The following is a 20,812-nucleotide window of genomic DNA, read 5'->3' on the forward strand; positions in this document are numbered from 1 at the left end:
TCATTTAAGTCATCGTCTTTTAAATGTTGATGATTCACCAAGCACTGTACTATATCCAGTTTGATATGAGTCATATGACTAAGAATTTTAAAACAAATATAAGAATCTAAAAAGGTTGAAAAGTAACCAATATAAATATAACAACTTAATATATAAAGTGTTATCATTTTTTATATGTATTTGTTTATAATTAAAAATTTATCTGTCCTGAATACTCAATACAATTCATATATGTCTCAGTAATTTCGATTCACATCGACCTTTAACATATATTATCAATGATGAGGCACAAGTCCTAACAATATGATTCAAGAACAAGAACCGAGACGGTCTAAATATGACAAGATGAATCGGCTAAGAGACTGGTTAACCAAATCGAATCCTTTTTGACCGAGACATCATCGTCGTTCCTCTGCCATTCCCAATGTGCATGAGTCGCATTCTCGACCACCAATTGACCATGCCCAAAATTTGCTTCTCTGAACAATGATATTTCGGGATTTGGATCTTTATACCTATCATTTATAAAAACATCATCAAATCATTAATTTTAATGTCACGATTGTTTTTATAATAAAATTATATAAAAAAACTCAGTTGACGAAGATCTTACTCGGTAGCAAGGCCTTCCAGATTGCCACCATCCCCAACGGTAATATAAACTGGTCCACATTTGTCGAACTTATCTTGGTACACTCGATTCTGTCAAAATAAATCCACAATTAGAACTATATCAAAATATATATAATTCTTAAATAAAATGAAACCATTTCAGACTTACGAAACGCTCGTAAGCATGGACGTGACCGGCAAAAACCAAATCGACGCGTGCTTTATAAAGAAGGGTTTCCATTGATTCTTTCATATCCACACTCTCTTTCTCTCCTTGGTGGGCTTCGTTGGTGTTGTACCAAGGGGCATGCACCACAGCCATCAACCAAGGTGTGGTCTTACGGTCGACTTTTTTTAGATCATTTTCTAACCATAGGTACTGCTCCGAGCCAGCCTTGAAATCTGTGTATGACCCCAACATGATAAAGTGGACTCCATAAACGTTGAAGGAATAGTACAAATTCGAGGTCGAGCCACTTTCTTCAAATGGCATGCGCCACCTGGTGTGTGTTTACAAAAATATCGAAAATTAGCGATAAACCCTTTTTCATCAACACAAAAAAAAAAAAAAAAAAATTGTTTTCTAACCAAAACATAGTATGTAATAACAAAGTTCATTTTAATAACTAAAACTAAGCCAATAATATATACTGAAGTTCCCAAAATTAATATAATAAATATGTTTTGAGGTTCTTTCTCTTCCTCATTTCCTCTCATAATCCTTATAATTTACTTAAATCTAAAATCAAAATAATTTACCTCTTGTTATAAGCGGTGAAGGAAGTATGGTGTAACAGAGGTATTTTTTCGACTTCGTGGTTGCCTTGAGTGACCATCCAAGGTCGTTGGCTTGCAAGTGGCTGCACCAAGCGACCAAAAGTGTCCCATGTGGGTTGGAACATGTTAGCGTACGATAGATCACCAGGCAAGATGAAAACGTCGTGATCCCATTTCGATATATGTTCCAATGTTGATTTAGTCCATTTAGTTGTCCCAAGGTCACCTTCATTTTTAATCCAAAAAATTCAAAATTATGAAAAAGATAACAAATAATTTTACAAGTGACATAAATCTTTATTTTAAAAAATGACAATAGAAAGAAGTGAAGAGGAAACATGGAATGTGTTACCAGACACGGCGAATTTGATGGGGAATTGAGAGGGAGGGGTCCTGAAGCTGAACTCTTGAGTTGAATCTGGGCGTCCACATTTGTAATAGTAAACTGTATTGGGCTTTAATGGACCTATAACCACTTCATTAATTAGGCCGGATCGGTAGATCCTTAAGTAGTGGTACGACGACGATGTTCCATTAGCCGAGCCTTCGTATTTGCCCGAGACTGTGCCATATACAACACTCGGGAATGGTATGATTGGGTGTTTTGTTATCCATGATATTCTCATTTTATCTTGCCCGACCAGAGATATATGCACCTGAATTTATAATTGTAGTTAAACATCACGAACTCAATAGTAAGTAACTTGGAAACAAATTTTTAGCCAAAGTTTAAGATGTAAATAAAAAATGCATAAGATTTAAAAAAAAAGTAATTAAAGTAAAAAATAGGAAAGTAACAAAGCGTACAAGCAAAACCGATGAGTGACGAAAGGATCTAACAGACACAAGACAAAGTTGGTGAATTTGCCGTGCTTTCATAGAACATATGTTAACATGTTAGGTGAGGATCTCTGAATAATTTTGCATTTAAACTGTGATTGACTACTGTGGAAACAAAATCTTATTTGAGTTACGGATGTGTATCATATATATCCCATATCATTTTTGATTTTTACAATTCAAATAGGATCATATAGAGGGGATGTTTCCTTGTAGGCACAATTATAATTAGCTATCTGACTGGGATTTAGTATAAATATATGGGTAACTAAGGTAATTAATTCTGTCAAGAAAATTATTTTTGGAGAGTGGAAATGCATGTCTTCAAAATGACACCCTCAAAGCCTCAAAATGTCTCCATTCAACGTTTTGTAGTTAATAAAATGCGTAAACACTGTCCAATTCAATTAACATGTGTTTTTGTACAGTGTATATTGGTGTAAAATCACCCCTAATTATGACAAATGCTTCCGTGTAACAATTTTCTAAGACGATTAAGAAACTTAACAGATCTATTATTATAACACAGTTTTTACAATTTTTCTTGTGAGCAATATTTATTTTATGAAGGTCTAAGGAAAAAAAACTACAATATCCAAGATGCCGAAGGTACAGAGGTTTTCTTAAAATCCATGCTTATGTTTGAAAAACACACAAATATCTAAAGAGTGAACGACATAACGTCTTGAGACTTGTCGTGTCAAAATCCTACTTTAAACGATTTACATAAGTAATATAAACAGAAAATACAGATTTGAATGTAAATTACCTGTTCGGGGAACGTAGGATCATCTTCGTTAGAAGGATGGATCACTATATTTTGGCGAGGACCCGGCCGATCATAAGACAAGACATTTTCGGCCAAAACAATAAGCACTATCGCCACCAAACCCCAAACCTTCACCATTCTAACGGTGAGAGATAGAGATGGGGAAAGAAGAATAGAACAAGGATGACCTTTGACAAAGAAAAAAAAAGAATGAATGGACATGGTGTTTATATACTAATCCTTTTTCTTTTCTTTCTTTTTTTAGTTTTGGGAAGTTTTGAAAATTGGGAAATGTATTTGACCCATAAAAAACTTAGTAATTTGTAAATGTGCATTAATTAAGAAAAAAATTGTGAAAGCAATTACAGATAACTCGAATTTGTCACATATTCGGAACCTACATGCATATAAATGATTCTATATTTGGGGGAGGGGGAAATATCTAAGGAAGGTGTATTCAATCTAATATTTCTAAGTGATTTGAGTTTTTTGAATTTTTATATTTAAGGGAGGTGTATTCAATCTAATATTTCCAATTGATTTGAGTTTTTTCTGGATTTTTATATGATTTTAGGGAAATTGATATGATCTATTATAAAATTATTTTAAATCTCACCTAAAATTATGCGATTTAGAGAAGTGTCTACAGTCAATTGGTTATAACACCACCTTTGCGACCGATCTCACATGAATTCAAGTATCTAATAAAACAATGCATAACCTTATAAAAATTATTTACTTAAGACATTTATATTGCCTTTGAACTAAATAATAATTTAGAGAGAAGAAGATAATTACATTTCTTTTGCCATGTCAGGAAATTAAAATGTCACAATATTTATTCCATTTTATTTCAAATTATTTATTACTAGTATTAGACCCATACTACGTACTGGAAATTATTTTTTTTGTGGGAACGTACGGGAAATTATTTTTCTAACTTAAAAATGTTTGATTTTTAACAACTAATTATATTTAAAATGTTATTACTGTCAAATGAAATACCTAAACAAATAAAAAAAATAAATATTGGTCTCTAAAAAAATCATCGCATCATCACAAAAATTGGAGGGGAAAAAACCTGTTGCATAAACAAAAGCCTTAATACGTGATGATGCATCTACCCATGTTTTAAAAACGAAAGTTTGTGCATCAAACAATAATACCAGCTAGCATCACCAAAAAACCATAAGTGAAAGTTCCACTCCTTTTACGACTCCCAACACTTGTGCTTTGTATCAACTATACGCTTTTAATCTGTTCTTAAGAATCATGGAGTAGTAGTTATACAAAATATCGTCAACAACATATGCATACTCCCACTTCTTAGAATTTAGAATCTCATCCATTTCACATCTTCTACCTTTAGACCTTAAACAAAGTTATTCGTTGGATCTCTTATGTAAATTTTACCCTCCACCACCACACAACCAGACTACGTTTGACCTATCTTCATGGCTGGCTTAGTCATCAGCCTCAAGCTCTCACATTTTCTCTCTGTATTAAGCACCATGACCTTCTTTATCCTCCGATGACCTAAACACTCTCCGATTACGTAGATTTTGTCGATGAGGGTGGGATTGTATCACCAATAGGCCTAGGAATGAGGGAGACAGGCTGCACCGTATGAGACGTACGTACAATCAATGGCTAACACATTCGAAGTCACACCAAAACTGTAAACACCATCCAAACCGTATATCTTTGAACCAACAACAACAAAAGAAGTTTTGAATGTGTTTTGATCTCTGCAACAACAAACAGATATCAAAAACCACAACGGACATAAGAAAGAAGTTACCATTCAGCAAAAAAAAATCATCTATCTTAATTTTGATCCTTGAGTTTAATAGCGATTCCCTTACCATTCATATATACAAACTGTTAATAGTAAATAAACATATTTTCAACTCAAATGACTGCCAACAGAAAATCAGAACTTGTCCAGAATTAAACAGACCTTTTAGTTCTATCAAGCTCTTTCTCCAATCAAGCCTGCAACTCGCGCGCTCTGCTTCTTTTCTAGTCTCTGTATATGGAAGTCCCGATATGGCTTAACCATCTGATATGTATTCGCCTCTGCTGCAATAGATATCGCAATCTGCAAGAAAAAAAAGGATTGAATCCTTTATGAAAAATTAACATAATAAACAAAACAGAAAAAAAAAAACAAAGAAAGAGAGTAACTAAAGATTGAAACTTACGTTCTTAGCCTTGATTTTTTTTTTTTTTTTTTTGGTCTATTCTCTTTTCTTCATTCGACATTTCCTAAACTAATACAAAATTGAGAAATGGTCAGTTCACTTAAACATCATTTTCACACAATCTGATACTAACTATAGAGAAAAATATATGTCTCACGTTAGAAGCTTCTTTCTTGTAGGAGAAAGAGAAGTTGACGAAATGTTTTTTTTTTTGGTAAAATTGATGAAATGTTTTGGATGAAATAAAATACAGAGAGACATACGGATAGAAAAAAAAATAGAATTGTAAGGACAATCCAACGCTAATTTCACATGGTTCTGCTTCCAGACTTATTTTGAAGGAAAGCTGTGTAAAATCTCAAGTGGCATAACTGGAGATTTGATTTTTTTAATCTGAACCTACAAATCCACATGTCAATTCATAATTTTGAACATATAAATTATATGAAACTCAGAATTTGATGAATATACAAAACCACGATGAACAAACTAAGAGCCAAACTTGTGAAATCTGAAAACAGAAATTGTAAATAGAAAGACAAAGACAAAAAAACAATCAATCTCGATCTAGACAGCAATACTTACTTTTGGTTTTGTGGCCCATGTCCGTGAATATCAACATACACATCAATTTTGGAAATTCATTTTGTTCCATTCTTAGGAAGCGTAGAATTATAGATCGTAGGGAAGAAGAAGGTCAGTTTCAAAATATCTAATGTTTTTTTATCCTCTCTTCTCTACACGATCATTTGAAAAAATTTTGATTTTTAAAAACAAAATAATTTTTTTTGATGTGGCTTAATCTTATTGGACATGTGACTTATGCTTTATAGGATAAAGGATTCTCTTAATTTGGCAAAATATAACAATTAATTTCTGTCTTTTTAAAATAATTAGATTTTCATATACAGACATCACTAATTATAAGAATACATCAACTATAAATTAGTCTTATTAATACCAAACTTTTAAAATTATCAATACAATAAAAACACAATATATTTCTCTCGAATGCTTACAAATCAGCATTTTGGTTAAATACTAAGCTGCTTTGTTTACCAATAAAAACATTTCATTAATACAGCTCATATCTCTCGGTCAATAATAATTATTTTCTGTTCCGCATCAGCATTTCTAAATTTTTAGGAACTAACACATCATTTAAATTGTGTAACCAATTAAATTATAAGATAAACATCATCAATAATTTTAGAAAACACATGTTTAAATTTATAGAAAACAAATGTTTAAATTTATAGCCTAAATTTAAACTAAATTAAAAAATCATTTACAATTTTCAAAAATATAATAATATCAACTAAGTATATTATTAATCATTGTATGTCTATCAATATTTTCCAAAAATTAAAGTTTAAAATTATAGCTTAAATATAAATAAATTAGTAAATCATTTATAACTTTTAAAAATATGCTAATGTTAACCAAGTATAATAATTAAATCAATTCAACATAAGTATCATATTAGTAAAGTATAATATTAGTCAAATATAAATATAATACAAATAAAATAATAATATAATACAAATAGAATATAAATTAAGATTAACCACGAATAACACAAAACCAAACTAAAGTAAAACTATGTATGTGTATATTGACTTACATGGAATTATTATCAAACAAAACAAATAGATTTTTTTTTAAAAAAAAAGAACAAAAAATAGAATTAAATAACTTCTCTCAGAACAAAAAACTATATAAAAATTATGTGATTAAATTTGTATAAACTACAAAAATAATACACCATAAAATCAAGCTACATTAATATATCTCCCACAACAAATAAATAAAATAAAGTTTGAGATTAGTGTTGATAGTGATTTTATATATAAGAACACCAACTAATGATAAATTGAACAATATTTAAGTTCCAGAATTGAAAGTTTTATATTTTAGTTTAAAATCAGTGACTTTACTTTGACAATCAACCTAATTGCTATGCTATTCAACATAAGTATAATAATATGCGAAAATGTTAGTAATACCTTTTTATAGATACTCTTTCTCAAAAATATCATTTTCTTTTTGTCATTTTCATTTTTGTCCTCTTTTGCATAATTACGATGTGTTAAATTGATTTTTTAGGTTTGGGTTTTCTATTTTACTTTAGGGTATAGTTTTAAGAAGTATGATTTAATATTTGGAGTCTAGAGTTTATAATTGAGTCATTTTGTATATTAAAAAAAACTGTATTATTAAAAATGGGCAATTAGAGAAGTATATTTGCAAAAAGGTATTGAAAAATGGTATTTTTACAAATGCCTAATAATATTAAATAATACACAAAATGAGACTAAAGTAAAAATATGTCTATGTACTTTTACAAATAATAAATTTTATAACAACAAAAGAAATACTATATAACAATTATGTGGTTAAATTTGTATAAACTGCAAAAAAAAAAACACCACAAATTCAAATTACACTAATATATGTCTCACAAAAGGTAAATAAAAAATAAAAACATACATTAAGTTTAGTTAGGCTATTTGTGATTTCTCTATTTTTTTAATTTTATTAGTATATTTTTATATCTTATTATTGGATAAACCACTGTTTATACAATTAATCTAATTTTAAATATATATATATATATATATATATATATATATTTTTCAATAATTTGATATAGTATCCTGCAGCATAGGGAGGGTCTAACTTAGTAATTATAAATTTAAAAATCACATCGAAAATTGGGTGGAATTGTGTACGACGTCTCGAATGAGGTACGTCGTCATATGTTTCCTCCAGTGCTCCATTAACTTAAATTTTAGATTTATCATTTTTCCAACTAATCCTCCCATACGTAGTTATGCTTTGTAAGTATCACCACTTCTAAATTTCTAATGGTAGTAATCAAATCAGATTAAACAACAACAAAATCAAAGTCAATATTATGAATTTTTTTTGGTTCATTGGTACGTAAATTTGACTTAAATAATATAATCCGAATTTTGCAATCCACCAAAGTTTTTTAATTGTAGAATCATATGTTATACAACTACTAATACGATATTTCCCAGCAGAGATCTCATAATCACACGTACGTCAAAAAAAAACAAAAACTCATTCGTAACAGATTTATAAATACATCAAGAATCACTTGAGATTAAAACGTAGGAGTGATTCTAATGAGAAGTCCCGGGAAAAGATCATCGTGGTCATGTATATGAGGATTCCCTTCAACGATGTAAGGATCTCCACACTTCTCACTTATCGTCTGTAACGTATCTCCTTCTTTCACCTCATATATCTCATCGCATGCTGGCCGTCGATCAGGATATCCGGCGATCATCATCGACGGCTGTTGTTTCTGCATGATCTCCGTGGAACCCTCCTCTACTACGTGGAAGAAGTTCATCAATAGCATCATGGCAGCAAACACCGTGCAGTACCAAGAGAACTTCTCTGCTACTACCATGGAAGAACTCTTACCCATTCTGAAATCTCTTTAGGGATTTGTTTCAAGGGAAAGATTTGGTGATTATACGAGAAGGGTTTTGTGGATTGATATATATGTTGTATTAGATGTGTGTATGGATTAAGTTTGATTAGAAAAAGATTATATGTTGTTGGAGTTGGTATGAATATTGGCGGGAGTTGAGACGGTTGATAGTTAATGTTGCAGGTTCTTTTTGTGTTAGGTGACTTGTCTTTGAATCCTTCCCGTTCATCTCTTAATTACTACTAGACAAATACTCTAATTTAAGTTTAAATAATTAAGTTGACCAAATGGTTGTGAATAATCCAATTTTTAAATCTAGACTAAACACGTCTATATAGTATCCGCTAATATTTATCTACTGTATATTTAAATTACAAAAACGTTTAGTGCTCTAAATATATTTTTTTTGAATAAATGTTAAATTATATTCAAAATAAACTGCGGAAGCGTTCTGTTTAAAACATGGTAATTGGAAATTTTCAAAAAATATGTGTTCTAAATATAGAAGATCAAAGTAATAGTTTACTAAGCGAACTTTACAAAGAAATTGTGTATATATTTTTTTCACATTATAAAAGATTTTCTTAAATGCTACTTCAAAGTTCAAATCAAATATTTGCTAAAGATCACATGAGGTTCTTACAATCAACTAAATCTCCATCATATTGAATAGAACACCATCCATGGGCCAAGCCCAATCAAGCTAAAAGATGCAAAGTTTTCCTAACAAATTATCTAAAAAGAAAGTAGGTAAAAGCTTCTCTTTTTTTTTACAATCAAAAGCTTATTTTATTTAAATTGAAAAGAGAGCCTATCATAGTAATATGATCTTATGAGATCAGCTATCTGTGACCAGCTTTTATTATATCAGCTCTATATGTTATTTCAAAATATTTCGTTAAATCTTCTATATATGACGATCCTGATCAACTACTATCATAATATGAAACTTTTGTTTTCTTCTCCAACTAAAATATGTATTTTGTTGCCCATAGCTCTAAGGATAAAAGTATGGCACGTGTTGATAAGTAGCTTCGTTGGACAGTACTACTAGTACTATATATGATGTTGTAGTTTAATCTAATTGAATAGAAATAGAGGAAGATAAGCTAGAAAGAGTGTACTATTGGGATAAAGAGAAAGGCTGGACTTCCATTTTGGCTCCTCTTCCTTCCAGCCTGTTCTTACAAATCTTTATCTTTACACACATTTTTTCTACTTCCCTAATTACATTAAAATTATTAATTAACTATAATTAACATCATTTTACAAACTACTTACAATTGATAAAATATTCGATGTAAGAGTATAAAAAAAAATTGAGACATTTCTAGTTGATATTGGCTAATGCCAACCTTGGGCCAAATGCCTACTTGTTGGGATTATAGTATTTAATATCGCCTCGTTTTTACTCCTCATGTTGTATTGCCTCGTGTCATGCCTCCACTTGCCCGTCACTCGTTTCCTTCCTCCTTTATCGTCGCTTCACTTATCATCACTCGTTTTTGATAGTTGCAATTTTTGATTATTTTTTTATAGTTGCAATTTTTGATTATTTTCCATTCTACTTTTCTTACGATTTACATATTTTCTGGTAACATCTCCTCTATTATTGATTAAACTTAAGATAAATCATACTTAAACTTTAATTTTGATGTGACAGCTTCTAGTGTTTAGATGCATGTTTCAAATTGTGTATTCTCTCATTCTTGTAGTTTAGACGAATCAAAAGTTAATGGAAACGTGATTTGAGAATAAAATAGTGTTTGCATTTAAACATGAGAAATACTTAGGTTCACTCCTAAGGTGAACTTTGTTGTTCACTTCTTCCTTTTCAATCAATCAGAATCTTCTATACATTATCTTGTTTAAAAAAATAAATTAAAATTAAATTAAAAAGCAATACATATTAAGAAAACAAATTCTGTATAATATTTTTTAAAGAAAAATAATTATTGACTTGGTTTAGATTTTACAATTAAAATAAAAGGATGTATCAATTTTGATTTACAAATAAGGTGATTAGGGTTTAAATTTTACAATTAATTCAAACAAAATTATATATCGGTTTGGGTTTACAAATGAAGTGGTTAGAGTTTAGATTTTACAATTAAAACAAAATTATATATCGGTTGAGTTTATAAATGAGATGGTTAAAGTTTAGATTTTATAAGTAGAACGAAATTATATGTCGGTTTGGGTTTACAAATGAGATGGTTAGGGTTTAGATTTTACAATTAGAAGGAAATTCTATGTCGGTTTGGGTTTACAAATGTGATGGTTAGGTTTAGATTTTACAATTAGAATGAAATTATATATCAGTTTGAGTTTATAAATAAACGGTTGAAGTTTTTAATTTTATAATAATATATACAGATTTTGTTTCCTTATTTTATAAAGAAGTGAATAAATAAGTTCTTAAATGTATTATAAGATGTCATATTTTCATTGGCTAAAATAAAGAGAAGTGAACAAAATGGTTTAAATAATCGAAGAATTGTTTTAAACATGCATCTTACAAAGGTTTAAATAACTAGTCACTAATGTATTTGTTGAAGTTTGTCGAATCGAATGTTTGTTAGTTATTTGCAATGCGATTTTTTTTTTTTTAAGTATAAAATAAAACCAGTACTTATCTCATCATCTTCTACATCACATTCCGATATCATATTGGATGGATGCTTTCACCTAATGAAAATAATTATTTAAAACAAAAATAAAGTCTGAAGACACAAATAATTGTTCGTTCCCCTACTAATAAACATTCTAAACAATTATCTTGTGATATTTAAATCGTAATTAACCAAACCCAATCAACGGCTTGCGTACATCATTTCCCCACTTCCAAAGTATCAAATTGATCATTATTAGAGGTTTTAATAATACCTTAGAAACATGATCAAAAATATTACTCGACCGTCCAAATTTGTTTCCCAACCGAAAAAAAAATGTAATACTACTAGAAACGACGATTGGTAAGATTAAAATCCCAAGTTGACAAAAGAGAAAAGATCTCAAGTGGGTCCTTCTTCTTCTTCTTTACAAAGGTATTATATCTATCAAACACGTTATGACTTTCACACGGTCCGAAAGTTTGACCCCATATATAATTGAGTTTTCTTTTCTTTTTTTTTTCTTGTAGGGGAAAGAGCATTTATTTTTATTTATTTTTGTTCGTAGAAAATGAAAAATCAACCGTAAACTAAAAGTAAAACCAGAATACTGTATATACTAGTAATACGAAAAAAATATACAATAAAATGACACCAACATGACGACATTTTAAAAATCAATCAAAAATATAAAAAGATATGATTGTTTTCCCAATAGTGCAATTTCATTACCGGTAATAATAGATAATTAGTTTTTCATTACAACCACTAATTAGATTATACTAGTTCCAAACATACATTTTAGTTAATAAATAACTCAAAACATAAAAATAATATAAAAAAAAACCGTTAATAATTTTTGCTATTTAACTGTTTCAGCAAGCAGCGTCTGCGTCGTCGTCGTCTCTCTCTATTCGCCGTAGTTTCCTTCTCTCTCTCTCTCTCTCTCTCTCTCTCTCTCTGTTTATAACTTTTATATTTTTCTCTTCCCAATAGTTTCATCATCGATCACTGAAACTTCTCTTATCTCAAGAACAGGTAAAGCTCTCTCTCTCTCCTCATCTCCTTCTTTTTCTCACCTCTCTCTCTCTCTCTCTCTTTCTTTCTTTTTGATAAAACTTTTTCGCATCTTTCTTTGTTTCATTTCTGTTTTTTTTTTCTACTTTTGGTTGCCGAGAGAAAACAGAGGAAACTTTATCTTTTCTCGGTGACCAGAACCGGTTCGTTTTTTTTTTTTTCTGTTTATTTCTCGTCTTTCTTTAATTTCTGTAGATTTGTTAAACTAATCAAATCTTTTTACGTTTTTTTTTACAGATACTTCTTTAAAAAAATATTTCAACGACGAGCCTTTGATCATCGACGATATTAAAGAAAGATCTTATGGCGGAAGAGCATCGATGTCAAACACCAGAAAGCAACCGTCTCTGTGTTAACAACTGTGGCTTCCTCGGCAGCTCCGCCACCATGAATCTTTGTTCCAATTGCTACGGCGATCTCTGCCTCAAACAACAACAACAACAACAATCCTCCTCCTCCTCCTCCATCAACAAATCCACCGTCGATTCTTCTCCTCTCTCCGTTTCACCTCCGTCGTCATCGGAAGAGATCGCCTCCGTCTCTTCTTCTTCTTCTTCTTCTTCTCCTCAGATCATCATCCCTACTCTCCTCCAAAATCCTTCACCCAAGCTAGACATACCGGAGAAAAAACCGCCGAACCGATGCACGACGTGTAGGAAACGGGTCGGGTTAACAGGATTCAATTGCCGGTGCGGTACGACGTTTTGTGGTGCTCATAGGTACCCGGAGGTACACGGATGCACCTACGATTTCAAATCGGCTGGGCGTGAGGAGATCGCTAAAGCGAATCCTTTGGTTAAAGCAGCTAAGCTTCAGAAGATTTGAGAGATGAGATCTGAACCGTTCGTTTGCGAATGCGTTGACTTTTCCTCCCTCCGAGTCTTTCCCCAAAAACGCGCATTGGCTCCGCCTCCGCTCCCCTCCCCTCCTTCCTTCCTCCCGACACAAAAAAAAAAACAAAAACAAAATTACCCGATGGTGTTGATTTGATCTCAGCCGTTCGATTGGGTTTTTTATATATATATATTATTGTATAAGATTTTTATGTATTTTTAAAAATATTAGTATCAATCAAAAGGGACACGTGTCATGTGGTTTTAGGATGGAGACGCTTTCGCTTTCCTTAATTTTAATTTCTCCTTTTCTTCTCTCTCTGAAAGAAATAAAAGATTATTCGCGTTGGCTTTTTCATTTTTTTTATTTTTATTTTATTGTGTAGCTTTTCGCGTGTACAAAGTTTTTTTTTTTTATTCACATTCGCAACCACAAAAGATGATATAGGAGTATGGGTGGATTTTAGAGCTTACCATCTAAAACGATTTTGATCGACGACAATGTGATGATGCTCTAGGGCTTTCAAACGATAATTCATCCGCAATAACTGACATCTCGTCGTTGTTTCTATGCCACGACCAGTGTGCTCGTTTATTGTCTGTGATCTTTAATCTCCCATGTCCAAAACTCGATTCACGGAATGCCGACAAAGGTGACTGTGGCTTATGGAACCTGTTTATTTTAAAGTTTTTGCTTATACAAACCAGTTTTAAATTAACCAAAACAATTTTTAATTGGGTGGAAAAACATAGTGTATAACTTAGATTAGTAATTAATTATTATTAGTGGGAGGTGACATACCGTAAAGCAAGACCTTCTAGGTTGCCTCCGTCACCTATGGTTATGTACATTGGTCCACATGGGTCGGCTTTCTTGTTGTATACCGGCTTCTACATCATTCATAATTTGCAATTAATAAAGTAAAAGAGTCGGTTTTTTAAAAAATTTTACTAAGCATGAATATCAAACGATATTAAGTACGAAAATATTTTCCCTACATAATATTGGTAACAATTAATTAACCGTATAATTATGAGAAACGGCATATATGCATGCAAGTATAGTTCACATGATTTCTAAAACAGTAAACCACTAAATAAAATCATACATAAATTCATTCCGTAAAAGTATTGACAATAATATTTAAGTTGAAAACATGTGTACTTGACAATATTTACTTCATTCTAGCCATTAAATTTTTTAAAAATAAGTTATTGATGATGGGAGGTACTTACGAAACGTTCATAGGTATGAACGTGGCCGGCAAAGACGATATCTACTTGAGCACGATAGAGCAAACTCTCAAGGGCCTTTCTCATTTTCTCTCCAGAACCATAATGCGCCTTGTTTGTGCTGTACCATGGTGCGTGCATCACCGCCACCAACCACGGCGTCTTTTTACGGTCAACCTCCCTCACACACACACAAAAAAAAAAATACTTTTCAAGAAATAGAGAAACAGTTGAATTCAAGTTTATTATGATTTTTTTTTTCAAGAACTAAAACATAATGATCTCATGTAAAAATCCAGACTAGTCTTCGCAATGACTAACTTAGAAATGTTACAAACAAATAGCGCAAAAGTTCATTTATATCCCAACTAGTTACCTTTCTTAAATCGGCATGGAGCCACTTATACTGATCTGAGTGGGAGTCAAAGGGGGTGTAAGAACCAAGCATAACCGTGTGAACGCCGGCTACATCAAAAGAATAGTAAAGATTGGAGCGAGAGAGGCTCTCAGCGTGAGGCATGAGCCATCGCGCATTATATGACTTGAAGCTTATGTGTTCTTCGATCGGGAAAGACTCGATCTCGTGGTTTCCCTCCGTGACCATCCATGGGCGGGTGCTAGCCAGTGTCTCTAAGAGGCGGCCAAAGGAGTCCCAAAGTGGCTGGTGGGTGTCTGCGTAGGAGAGGTCACCGGGAAGTAGGAAGACATCAAAATCCCGTTTCATCATCTGATCTAACGTCCTTATTGTCCAATCGGTTTGGCCTAAGTCACCTTCATTTTCCCATCAATAACCGGTGTTTTCGTAAGTAATCATTATTAGTGTTCACTTTAGGAATCACAAAAAACTATCATCAACTCAACCCCACTACTAACATTTGAGTTAAAACCAACATGCACGGACAATCAACAATAGATAGAAGAAAAAGATGAGACGTGTATAAAACTATAAAAGCTTGAGATTATATTTGGCGTATACTTAAAAACAAATAAACTCCAACGAGAAAGTTGTGGACATGTATAAAAAGTGGAATACATGTAATTACTTCCCGCACGGTTTGCATGCTATTGCATAAAGATATTTAGTCAAATATTTGGTTATATAGGTAGAATTAATCCTATATATAGACTAATAATCTATATGGTCTGTCTCCGTCTCTGATAATTCATTTGAACTAATTAAAATATGACTAATTGATTATAACAATTTATGATCAGATTCGGTATGTCCGAACGATCATATGACTATATGGACCAATCAGCGGTCAACGGCCACATAGGCAATTAGACCTTCCACGTTCCAAAAAGGGACATCCTATGCACCAGTCTTAAAAAAATCTTGAACCCCAATCAATGACAAAACAGTGAGAAAATGAAGAGTAGACACAGTTAGAGAAGGAACTATTTATTACCAGCTACAGCGAATTCTATAGGAAATTTGGATGGAGGGGTTTTGAAAGAATATTCGTCACCGTGGCCTCCGCAACGGTAATAGTATTTGGTGTTGGGTTGAAGAGGACCAATCTTGACATGGTGGATCTTTCCGGAACTGTAAAAGAAGAATCTGTAAGAAGTGGATTCTCCGGAGGTTTTTCTGTCGTACTTTTTCGGACGTTTACCATACTCCACCATCGATGCCACATGCTTGTCGTCTGTAATGTATGTTACCCTCATGTGGTCTTTACCCGCCAATGATACGTGCACCTATAATTAATATATGATCAATGCAACGTTAAACCAATACACAACTTTATTTTTGGTTAACAAGAGAAACTAATTTTAGAGGCTAATTTTATGTCCTATCATGGACGCAAGAGATAGGCCATGCATTGGCAGCAGAACCCGTACGTTTCAAATGGTTCGCTCGTATAAATGCAACAAAGAGGACATTGAGAAAATTTGAACGCCCGTGTGAGACAATGAAGAGGGGACGAGGCGGCTGGCGGGTGAAGTTCGAATCATAGTTAGCTTGACATACAAACGGAGAAAAGAAGAAGAGAGTAAAGCTAATTAAAAGACCAAAGATTTTCATCTTCTTAAATTTGAAAGAGTAGATGAAGCTGAAGGAGAAGAAGTTGTGACGGATTGATCAAATATTTGAAGAGATCGATGGATGTTTCAAGTTTGTTTATACAACTCGTCAAGTCACACAGTTTGTTTTTTTTTTTTTTTTTTTTTTTTTTTTTTTTTAAAGTTTAAATAGCTTGTACGTAGATTATTCATCTTTCGACTGTTTATAAGAAAACAAATTATATAAAGAATGTGAATTTGTAATTTGAAGGTGCTTGACCCCCCCCCCCCCCCCCCCCCCCCCCGAAAGTAATTTTAAATAATTATAGGTTTCTCTGATAAGTAGTATTTTAAGGGAAAAACATTACTACATTTGCACAAATTAGTGTTTGGTTTTTTTTTTTTTGTTGTCTGATAAAATTCCAAAGTAAAGGTTAAAAAAAAAGTACATAATCAAAAGGGAAAAACAAAAACAAGAAACACCAAAGCGATTAGGACATGGGAAATTAGTGTTTGGTCAAAGACCAAAAATAATAAATAGGATATTAAAAAAATAAAAAACTAACAATGAAAGGAGGCAAAGGTGCTTTAGATTATGGGTCCTTTTGTTAAAATATTAAGATTGTGGAAAGTTTTTGTTTAGTACAAAAAAGAAAAAGAAGAAAAGACGAAATGGGTCCAATTTTAAATTGCCAAGTCTGTTTGGTGAGTGGGTAAATACGATTCATGACCACATACGGGTGGTTTGGAACCATCCGACATAATGCATTGTACAATATATTAGACTTTGTCAGTTCTTTTATTTTATATGTTTTTAGTAGATTTTTCTCGATGTTGCGAATAATTCATTTGTGTAGAAGAACATTCTTATTGATAGAATATGTAAGTGTATATCAGACAAGCATTCATCAATCCTACAACTAAACCATGTTGAATACTAAAACAAAAGCACAAAGTCCTTGAAGAGAAACTCCCAATACATCCTTCAAGACAAAAAATATTGTCCAAGATAAAAAAAATTTCTAAGAAAGTGAGTACTTGTAGTTCCTTGCTTTTCTACAAGCGATCCAATGAACAGAAGAAGTCTAAAACCTTTTTTTCTTTTTGGTATGATGATTTAGAGCTCACCACTGGAACTACTCGAAGGCCAACATGACGATGATGTGCTGAGACTCTCAAGCCAGAATTCATCGGCAAGAAGTGAGTTCGAATCATTGTTTCTATGCCACGACCAATGTGCTCGTTTCCCGTCCATAACCTTCAATCTCCCATGTCCGAAACTCGATTCACGGTATACGGATAAAGGGGAAGGAGGCTTCTTGAACCTATAATTCAAGTTATATGAAAAGAAGAAACATATCGATAAATTCATTTAAAATGATGCAAATTTATTAAAACAAAAAACCTTTGACTTGTTGAGGAAGTATGAAACTATATTTAGATATATAATGAGAGGTGACTTACGATAATGCAAGGCCTTCTCGGTTGCCTCCGTCACCGATGGTGATGTATATAGGCCCACATGGGTCGGCCTTGTTGTTATATACACGTTTCTGCATTAATCACAATTCGACATCAATTAACCCTTAAATGGTACATTAACAATGACTTAATGAAGTCTTTAAATAGAAAAATAATATAAAGAGAAAACGAAGATTGAGGACTTACGAAACGTTCGTAGGCATGAACATGGCCGGCAAAGACGACGTCGACTCGAGCACTAAAGAGCAAAGACTCCATAGCTTTCCTCATGCTCTCTCCTTCACCTTCATGTGCCTCGTTCGTGTTGTACCACGGGGCGTGCAGCAACACTACCACCCACGACGTCGTTTTACGGTCAACCTTTTCACAATACAAAAATAGGAAAAAACCCAATTGTCAAGAATTGATAGAAATTTTAAACTACGTAACAGTTTATAATTATGGGTCCCTTAATGTGTTAAAAAATCTTTCGGCTTTTTTTCATGTAAAATTTATTTACTATAAACAAAAAAATCTTCAAAGAATTCCAAAGCCGGTTGTGTTTTAGTATAAAAAATTTACCCGAACGATCATTTTTGAATGTGAAAGGGATGAAATGATTGTGTTAAGCTTTTGTCCAACTTAAGTTGCACTATCTACAAACTAACCTTTGCTAGATCGGCCTGGAGCCATTGATACTGATCGGAATCACAGTCAAAGTCGGTGTAAGAACCGAGCATAATCGTGTGGACACCGGCAACGTCAAAAGAGTAGTACAGGTTGGAGTCAGAGAGGCTCTCGGTGTGAGGCATTTTCCATCGGGCATTGTATGACTTGAAGGTTGTGTGTTCAATGATTGGGAAGAATTCGATCTCGTGGTTTCCTTCAGTAACCATCCAAGGACGCTGGCTCGCGAGTGGCTCCACCAAGCGACCAAAAGAGTCCCAAAGTGGCTGGTGAGTGTCAGCGTAGGAGAGGTCGCCAGGAAGTAGAAAGACGTCGTAGTCTTGCTTCTTTATCTGAGATAATGTTGCATCTGTCCATTCGGTTTGGCCTAGGTCCCCTTCGATATTTCATTAAAAATAAAACATATTTCATTAATTTGACATGAAAATTTGGTACTTAATTAACTCGTTTGAACCAGAACCTAACATATAGAATAGTTGCGTGAAAATATATAATCCGATCCAACCCAACTTGTCATGAATTGAGTGTTTTGTGCGTTAGAGTCTTTGAAATAATTTACCTACGATTGCGAACTCGACCGGAAAAGTTGACGGAGGAGTCTTAAAAGAAAACTCAGGACCGTTGCCACCACAACGGTAGTAGTAAATGGTGTTGGGTTGGAGAGGTCCGATCTTGACGTGGTGGATTTTTCCGGATTTGTAGAAAAAGTATTTGTAAGAAGTGCTTTCTCCGGTGGCTTTTCCGACGTACTTTCCTGGTTGTTTACCGTATTCCACCACCGACTCCACCTTCTTGTCTTCCGTTATAAATGTTACTCTCATGTGGTCCTTACCCGCCAATGATACGTGCACCTATAATTGATCAAATATGATATATCTGTAGATTAGTAAAAAAAAAAAAAAAAACTTATGATATAATCAACAAAAAGTGGGTTATAGGAAAAGGAATCCATCACTCAATCTATCTGAATACAAATATACATTGTCCTTAATTAAGGACTATACTGTACATCTTACCTTTCATAACAAACCGAAGATGAAAATATTAGAAATTAATAACACAGGGAATACTTTTGAATTGAAAAAAATATATAGAGAAATAGAGTTTAAATCAAAGAACCTGTTGTGGATCGGATTTGGAGCGGTCATGAGGGACGAAGACGATGGGACGAGGTGGCTCGCGTTTAAGTTCCGGCTCATCAGCTTGAGATATGAACGGACAAAGGAACAAGAGTGTAAAACAAAGAAAGAGACCAAGAAGTTTCATCTTTAAGGTTTGAAAGAGGTAAAGTTTGGTGAAGAAGAGTTGATTAATATTGAAGAGTTCGGTGGACGTTTTCAGGTGTATTTATACTTTTATACATCTCGTTAGCCATCGCGTCAAGTTACTTCATTTCCCTTTTTATATTTAATCCATAAAATGTCTTATATACTTTTTGTGAGTTTTGCTTCCAGATTTCTTTATCTATTTGGTAATATTATTTAACGAAGAACATAAAGTCAATGCTTTAATTTTTTAGTTATACGGTTTTCGTAACCTTAAAGAACTGGACCCAAGAAAGTAAACATAGATGAGATGCTTTAAGTGAAGGTTTTAAGATAGTGTCGTCCGTGGATTCGTATGTCTGTGTATGAACATTTTATCGATAGGCCAAATAATTATGATCGTTAAGACAGTAATTAGCAGATAAATTTTGCCGATGTGAAGAAATTATATACGTTGGGATGTTCATTAAGTTTGCAACACAGTATAGAACTTTGCGTAGAAGATATAAAATGAAACAATATCTACTAAAGTATTTGTAAAATACAAAAAAAAAAAAAAAAAAAAAGGGGGGTCCATTATTCTCAGTTTCAACGTCGGCTAGTGAGATATAGAGCATGAAGCCTCAGATACCACAAACGAGTGATATGGTACAATCCTACATAAATCGTTGTCCTATTAGACTTTACTATAATGTTTTTTTTTTGGTCGACATTAAAATCTTAACGTGGTGGAAATCCGTGTTTCAACTCGCCATGCCACAATTCCATTTACTAATATCTAAGATTAGTCAGTTTTTTTTTTGCCCAAAACAAAAATAGAAAAACAAAATCTGTTTTATTACACGATATATATGTTAAAATACAGATTCAACGCCATTTCCAGTTAATTGCATTGCTTTAATTAGTTATATTGAGCTTTGTATTTTTCATGAAATTATTCTAGGCAAAAGAAAAATATCTGAAAATGTG

General features: G+C 32.7%; 5 protein-coding genes across 7 annotated transcripts; 1 reads left to right on the forward strand and 4 right to left on the reverse strand.

Annotated features, from left to right (window-relative positions):
- Window positions 1–203: 203 nt before the first annotated feature.
- On the reverse strand, window positions 204–3,201 carry LOC104781128 (putative purple acid phosphatase 20). The gene is made up of 6 exons (XM_087511417.1): window positions 2,999–3,201; window positions 1,742–2,045; window positions 1,372–1,615; window positions 782–1,112; window positions 614–702; window positions 204–515 (listed from the first exon to the last, which is right to left on the reverse strand). Exons 1-6 carry the CDS (start codon window positions 3,134–3,136, stop codon window positions 332–334), a joined length of 1,290 nt encoding a protein of 429 aa, XP_087367543.1. The 5' UTR covers window positions 3,137–3,201; the 3' UTR covers window positions 204–331.
- A 4,974-nt stretch (window positions 3,202–8,175) lies between these two features.
- On the reverse strand, window positions 8,176–8,705 carry LOC104781129 (uncharacterized). Its single transcript, XM_010505722.3, has one exon. The coding sequence runs from the start codon at window positions 8,660–8,662 to the stop codon at window positions 8,333–8,335; it is 330 nt and encodes a 109-aa protein (XP_010504024.2). The 5' UTR covers window positions 8,663–8,705; the 3' UTR covers window positions 8,176–8,332.
- A 3,106-nt stretch (window positions 8,706–11,811) lies between these two features.
- On the forward strand, window positions 11,812–13,548 carry LOC104781132 (zinc finger A20 and AN1 domain-containing stress-associated protein 6). 2 transcript variants are annotated; one of them, XM_010505725.2, is made up of 2 exons: window positions 11,812–12,500; window positions 12,595–13,548. In XM_010505725.2, the coding sequence occupies exon 2, from the start codon at window positions 12,661–12,663 to the stop codon at window positions 13,180–13,182; it is 522 nt and encodes a 173-aa protein (XP_010504027.1). In that variant the 5' UTR covers window positions 11,812–12,500; window positions 12,595–12,660; the 3' UTR covers window positions 13,183–13,548. The 2 variants fall into 2 exon arrangements, with proteins under 2 accessions (XP_010504027.1, XP_010504026.1); XM_010505724.2 differs by having other exon boundaries at window positions 12,065–12,318.
- On the reverse strand, window positions 12,554–16,401 carry LOC104781130 (purple acid phosphatase 21-like). Of its 2 annotated transcripts, XM_087511418.1 has the most exons (6): window positions 16,269–16,401; window positions 15,833–16,124; window positions 14,800–15,194; window positions 14,427–14,600; window positions 13,993–14,081; window positions 12,554–13,863 (listed from the first exon to the last, which is right to left on the reverse strand). In XM_087511418.1, exons 2-6 carry the CDS (start codon window positions 16,092–16,094, stop codon window positions 13,668–13,670), a joined length of 1,116 nt encoding a protein of 371 aa, XP_087367544.1. In that variant the 5' UTR covers window positions 16,095–16,124; window positions 16,269–16,401; the 3' UTR covers window positions 12,554–13,667. The 2 variants fall into 2 exon arrangements, with proteins under 2 accessions (XP_087367544.1, XP_010504025.2); XM_010505723.2 differs by lacking the exon at window positions 16,269–16,401 and having other exon boundaries at window positions 15,833–16,217.
- Window positions 16,402–17,278: 877 nt separating this feature from the next.
- LOC104781133 (purple acid phosphatase 22) lies at window positions 17,279–20,030 on the reverse strand. The gene is made up of 6 exons (XM_010505726.3): window positions 19,698–20,030; window positions 19,138–19,429; window positions 18,560–18,954; window positions 18,099–18,272; window positions 17,895–17,983; window positions 17,279–17,755 (listed from the first exon to the last, which is right to left on the reverse strand). Exons 1-6 carry the CDS (start codon window positions 19,842–19,844, stop codon window positions 17,548–17,550), a joined length of 1,305 nt encoding a protein of 434 aa, XP_010504028.2. The 5' UTR covers window positions 19,845–20,030; the 3' UTR covers window positions 17,279–17,547.
- Window positions 20,031–20,812: the final 782 nt, after the last annotated feature.

The sequence above is a fragment of the Camelina sativa genome, chromosome 4, assembly GCF_030686135.1.
Source record: "Camelina sativa cultivar CO46 ecotype springtype chromosome 4, ASM3068613v1".
NCBI classification, from domain to species: Eukaryota; Viridiplantae; Streptophyta; class Magnoliopsida; order Brassicales; family Brassicaceae; genus Camelina; species Camelina sativa.